This window comes from Peromyscus eremicus, unplaced genomic scaffold, assembly GCF_949786415.1.
Source record: "Peromyscus eremicus unplaced genomic scaffold, PerEre_H2_v1 PerEre#2#unplaced_171, whole genome shotgun sequence".
Lineage (NCBI taxonomy): Eukaryota > Metazoa > Chordata > Mammalia > Rodentia > Cricetidae > Peromyscus > Peromyscus eremicus.
The window spans coordinates 194,950-201,022 of NW_026734409.1; the positions used below are offsets into that span (position 1 = coordinate 194,950).

Below are 6,073 nucleotides of genomic sequence, written 5' to 3' on the forward strand. Positions count from 1 at the left end.
TTTTTTGGAGAGCACTACCTATGATGGGACACCTTGCATAGCCTTGGTTCAGGGGGTGGGGCTTGGTTGGACCTGCCTTTACTAACTACCTCCCCATGGGAGCCCTTACCTTCTTGTAGGAGGGAATGAAGGGTGGGTTGGGAAGAGGAGGCTGGAGGGGCAGAGGGAGGGAAGAAGAGATCTTTGATTGGTATGTAAAATGAATAAAAAAATTCTAAAGAAAAAAATAAAATAAAATACAAATATATGAAAAAAATAAATTTCTCTGTCTCTGTCTCTCTGTGTATTTCTATGTGTTATGTGTGTGAAGGTGCTTGAGGTGGCTAGAATAAGGTGTTGTATTCCCTGGAGTTGAAGTAACAGGCAGTTGTGACCCACTTGAACTGCATTCTAAGAACTAAACTTTAGTTCTAATGGAGAGTAAGAAACACTTTAAGCACTACACAGTATCTCCAGTTCTGATTTTTCAATTCCATGTTATATTTTGATTAACATATAAATTATATCACTTTACCTTTTTCTTTCCTTCCTTGATCTCTTCCAATGTTTTCACCTTCCAAATTATTCTGTTTTTCCATTACCTCTTAAACTGATAGCCTCTTTTTAAAATTATTACTGTTACACACACACACACACACACACACACACACACAGAGAGAGAGAGAGAGAGAGAGAGAGAGATTAATGCAACCTGCTGAGTCCACTTCATGTTGCTTTTGTAAATATGTACCACATTTTCATTATCCATCTATCAATTGAACTACATTAAGATTTTTTCCATTTCCTAGCTATTGTTAAAAGAGCAAGAATGGACATGATTGAAAAGGCATGGATGAGGAGAGGGTATGTACATGAAGGGCATGGGAAACTCACTGAGCAAGAGCCTTAGGTTCCTTCCTAAGTTGGAGGTCTGGCTATTTAGAGTGTGTGATTAAATACTGTTACATGACGACTAGGGGACTTACCCCTGGAAAAGACTAATTTTCCCTCTTTCAGTAGTTGTTAGCTGTCTATTGTTCCTTTTAAAAATTATTTTTTTAATGTTTAAAATGTTTCTTTTTTAGATTCATATTTTTAGCAATTACAAGATTACTGGTTTTCAAAATTTCATGCAAGATATTTTGACCATGCTTTCCCTTCCCCCAACTCACTCCAGATCCTCCCTTCCACATTATGAACCTAAGCTTTTGTTTTCTCTTTTCTTTTTCTTTTGCAATAATACCACAAAACAAATGTAAAAACAAAAATGAGAAAACACAAATTCCCCCTGACACATACACAGAGAACCTGGAATTCATTTTTGTTGGCCAACTACTCTTGGCCGTGGGATTTTGTATACACAGAGTCACTCCGTTACAGAAAAAAGGTTTTCCCTTTCTGGCAGGTATAAATTTCAGATACCTTCTTTATTAGGGATGGGAACCCTACTTCATTTTCTACCCTCCTCAATGCTGGAACTCCATGTAGTTGAACCTGTGCAAGTTTTTTGTGTACTGCCACAGTCTTTATGAATTCACTTGTGCATCAGATCCATTGTGTCTAGAAGACATCATTTCCATGGTGTTTTTTTTTTCATTTCATGACAGAAACTCATGTTAAAATTTTGTCACGAATGAATATATTCTTTTTATGTAGCAAGATTCTCTATTCTCATTTTAAGACATATAACACATGAACAAGAAGCATGATCTAGGTAGATTTGCACTCTGGAGAAATAGTTACCACATTGGATAATGCAGTTACATGATAGAGAAGAAAATGAAACACTGTTCTTTTCCAAAACAAAAGTTTATGAATGGTGCATTCTTCACTATTAATGAAGAAGCTGTGTGAAAAGTATACACTAACTATCGCATTTTTAAATCTTATAGCACTATGGACAAGAAGAATGTTAGAATTTTTTTGAAATTGGTTACATAAAAGTTTGGAAGACACTTCACGTTCATCCAGTATTTGATAATTGAAATGTAGTCTATGAGGCATGATTAACACAGAATGAGTAGATTCTATTTTGTGAGCACATCTTTACAACTGTACAATATTGAGCTACTTGCAAACTTATGCAAAACATGTAGGAGAGCATTTAAATTATGTAACTGGATAAGAATGTGGCTAATTTCTCCAATCCACAATGAAAGTTTTGTCAAATGCTGTGAAGTGGTCTTTCGGAACCCTGTGAATAGGTGTTGCTCTTATGGGTTGATGAATGAAGCTCTTTGGCCTATGGCAAGACAGCTTAGAGCCAGGTGGGAAATCCAAGGAGACATACAGGAAGAAGAAAGACAGAGTCAGGGATGACAATGCATGCCTCTGGAGGAGCAAGATGTAATAGAACACAGATAAACACATGCAATACATAGATTAATAGAAATGGGCTAATTTAAGAGGTAAGAGCTAGCTAGCAATAAGCCTGAGCCATACACAAAACAGTTTGTAATTGATAATAAGCCTCCGACTGATTATTTGGAAATAGGCAGGTGGGAGAGATTCATATGTCTATAGTCAATATTTCTTCTATATCACACAGGTCCCATTTTATAAGCCCACATTTCCTCCAGCTCATTATAGGAATGTAAGTGTTATGGAAAATATCTTTGGCATTACTCCTATTACAATATACAGAAGGAAGAAAATAAGAACTGTCTATTTAATTTGAAAAATTATATTTGAGGATCTATCATCTAGAATAAAGAAATCTATTTTCCAAGAACATACTCTCCTTACATGATTATCAATCAAATGCACTGTTCTGGAAGACTTAGAGATGATTACTAAACAGAAGGTGTAAAGATGTGGCATTCTTTCAGGCCATGAGAGAACTCCTATGATGAATACCTCATAAAGATTCTATTTCAGAGGAAGACATTTTCTCTGGTCATTATAGGTCTATATCATTTTATTATAAATACCTTATTAGAGAACTTGTGAAATGCATTTCTAACCAGGGTGCATGAGAATGTACATTCCGTCCCATTCCTTTAGACAAGCATTTATATAATGCATCACTAACCTGGGAGAAACAGATTCCTTTTATGAGTGCACGAACCCTGTAGCTCTTTTAGACTATTTGGATTAGTGTGAAGAAGAATATGTTTCTCAAATCCAGTAACAGAGAGTGGAGAAATTAGAGTAGAACTTTTCATTTCACATAGGAAATTTTATGATTTGCCCTGGAGAAGATGGGAATGGGGGGTGGGCTGCAGGAAGGCGGGGGTTGGGGGGGCAGGAGGGGGGAGGACAAGGGAATCCGTGGCTGATATGTAAAATTAAATTAAATTATAAAATAAAAGGAAAAAAAGAAGCATAAAAAAAGAAATTTTATGATTAATCTTTCACCTAGAAAAATAAAAATCCGTCTTAAATGCACATATAATGGATAGCTCTTTATAGGTCTGTACACACTGGTATAAGGTTCTAGTTAGAGTACTCATAAATTGCATTTGTATTTACATATTTACAAAATTCGGGCTGAAACATCTACATCACAACTCTTACATCTCCAGATTTCAGGGAACATCACTGAAAAAGAGGTGGAAAGATGATAAGAGTTGGAGTATTAGTATATCTGTTAAAAGATTGTGTCTTCCAGCTATGGCAGGGAAGCTATACCTATGAAATCTCAATAATATGGCTGCTTAAATGAGATCTGAAAAATGAAACGATCAGTTGAAATGCTAGTTTGGATTAGGAAAATCTCATGAGAGTTCATCACTGGATGGTCTGTAAGAAATATTTAATGACCTCTGGCAGAGAAAGAATTAGTCTTTTCCAGAGATGTGTACCAGGAAAGATTATCCCATCCCATGTATTTAGACATAAAACATATACATAAAGAAATATTGAATGTACAGAGCAAGTATATATTTTCAAGTCTAAGGTGATCTCTTCAAAACTTGAGACTTGTTCTGCTGTAAACGTATGGTCCTGCTGCCTCAGCCTCCAGGGAGCCTGGGTTGTAGATATGGCACAGCACTGAGTTTGAGATTTGATTTTTCTCACATTTTAATTAAGCTAAAGTTAAATGTCATTTACAATTCATAATGTACAACAATGATTGGCAACACTTAAAAGCAATTCTTAATACATAAGGTAACATGTCATTGTGCCATGCATGATGTCTCTACTAAGTGAAATGTGATATATGATATATATATATATATATATATATATATATATATATATATATATATATATATATATATATATATATACATATATATTACACACGCATCATTATTAGTCTTTATACTGTTTTTAACATAGTTATGAAGTGTACTATTGAGAAAAAGTGAAAAGTGTCAACAGCAAAAGCTAAATGCACAGCAAAATTGGCTTTGCTTTTTAAGGAACTTTAATGCAAAGGAAGTAAGTATGGAACCTCAAGTTAAATATGTAAGAATGGCCATTTTTGACAACAGTTAAATTCACAGCATACATATGAATTAGATGTATGCTATGCCTAACGTCAGTATCTAATATCAATTTCATGAGGATTTAGGACACTGTGGGCCACCTCGAGTAAACCCAAAATTGGGAAAGCAAGATAGTTTGTTGATTTGTAAATCATGAAATTCACAGCAAGCTCCATTCACCTCTATCAGAAATAAGTAAAGATGTCAGAAGTAACTTTCAGAGAACTTGGAGCTTGTCAGCACATTGTGTTATTAAAATGGTGGCTGACCAAGGCCACACTGAATAAACTTTCAGAAACACATGAAGTAATGAGTGAAGGAACTTAAGAGAAATCTACGGAGAAGGGAGAGTGATATCCCCAGGAAACTAGTGAGAAACAACAAGAAAATGAAGGAGCAGCAGGAAGAGGAGCACACACCCATCTATCAAGTTCAGATTATTTCTGTTATTTTCAGTGAGGAATATAAATGTTAGTACACACAGATAAAAGATCCATATTGAATGTTTTTGGGTGATTTTAGGTGGGAGGAAGACATTATGAGGAACAACACTACTTGATCTCTGTAATTTCTACAGTTTACACAAAATTGTGTTTATTAGGTACATTGAAATTAATTCCTATTTCTTTATAATTTGTTAGATTATTCTATTGTGTATTCGATGCTCCATAAGAAAATGCTCCATAGGGGAATTACGGGGTGACAGTAAACCTGCTGGAGCTTTAGTCTTATGGTTCTCCTCCTCCAGAAGAAGATCTGGACACTGGACCTGTGTGATCACGGGTACCAAGGAGACTGTAGTCCAGAAAGCACAGCTGGTCTCTCCTCACCCCTATTGCCCTCAATAGAGCTAGGAAAGGTAGGTTTCTCCCATCACCCGATTTCCTCAAGGCCCCTCATCCTTATCTTCCAAGTGTTCTTACCGTTTCCCTTCATCCTCATCATTCACATGAAATTGGTTCTTCCTGAGGAGACGCACCATCACTTTGCGCTTTCCCATGCATACTGCCTCATGAAATTGGTTTTCAGGGTCATAAGGCTGGCGGTACCTGTCTTCAGTTCCACAGTGAAAGCAGGACAAGTATCCCGTTCCCCTGCTTGGGCCGTCACAAAACCCCAAGGGGGTTTTCGGCTCCTTCTTAAAGCAGAAGAGCTTCCTCAGGGTGGACAGCATAGCAGTGACCACCTTTCTATCAACTCAACACTAAGTAATTTTAGGAAATGATGAACTTTTAACCACTGACCATCTAACAACCAGAGCCTAACTCTGCGACTCTCACAAGTGCGAGGCTATGGTTTGACCAGTCAAACCGAAGCAGGCAGTTATAGAACAGTCGTTGCTAAGCAACACTGGTAAACAAAAGCATGCTCGTTCTTCCTCAGGCATAACTGACAGTTTATGGAGCAAATGGTGCTCACTGCGCATGTGTAATGTAAATGTGGCGGTCTCCTGCACTCATTTGCACATATCCTCAATCTCTTCCTCAGGTTTGGTGGATCCTTTCCTCCCCACTGTAATCTTGCTTGGTGCTTCTTTTCTTTTGGGACTGCAATTATTCATTATAAAATTTCTTCTTGGGTTTGTGGCTTGTTTTTATTTACATTTTTACTAAGAAGTCATGGATGGATTGCTTTCGTAAGGACATGGAATTTCTTGAAAC

General features: G+C 36.8%; 1 protein-coding gene across 9 annotated transcripts in view; it reads right to left on the reverse strand.

Annotated features, from left to right (window-relative positions):
• LOC131901634 (ankyrin repeat domain-containing protein 7-like) overlaps nucleotides 1–5,717 on the reverse strand; it is a 32,770-nt gene extending 27,053 nt beyond the window's left edge. For 5 of the 9 annotated variants that reach the window (XR_009376814.1, XM_059252737.1, XM_059252741.1 and 2 more), the window contains exon 1: nucleotides 5,336–5,717. Coding sequence is in view for 5 of the 9 variants with exons in the window: in XM_059252737.1 (XP_059108720.1) it covers nucleotides 5,336–5,586 (251 nt within the window). In the remaining 4 variants the exon portion in view is untranslated. The remainder of the gene's footprint in view (nucleotides 1–5,335) is intronic. The other 4 variants (XR_009376816.1, XR_009376815.1, XM_059252742.1 and 1 more) reach the window with 2 other exon arrangements.
• Between the last annotated feature and the right edge of the window lie 356 nt (nucleotides 5,718–6,073).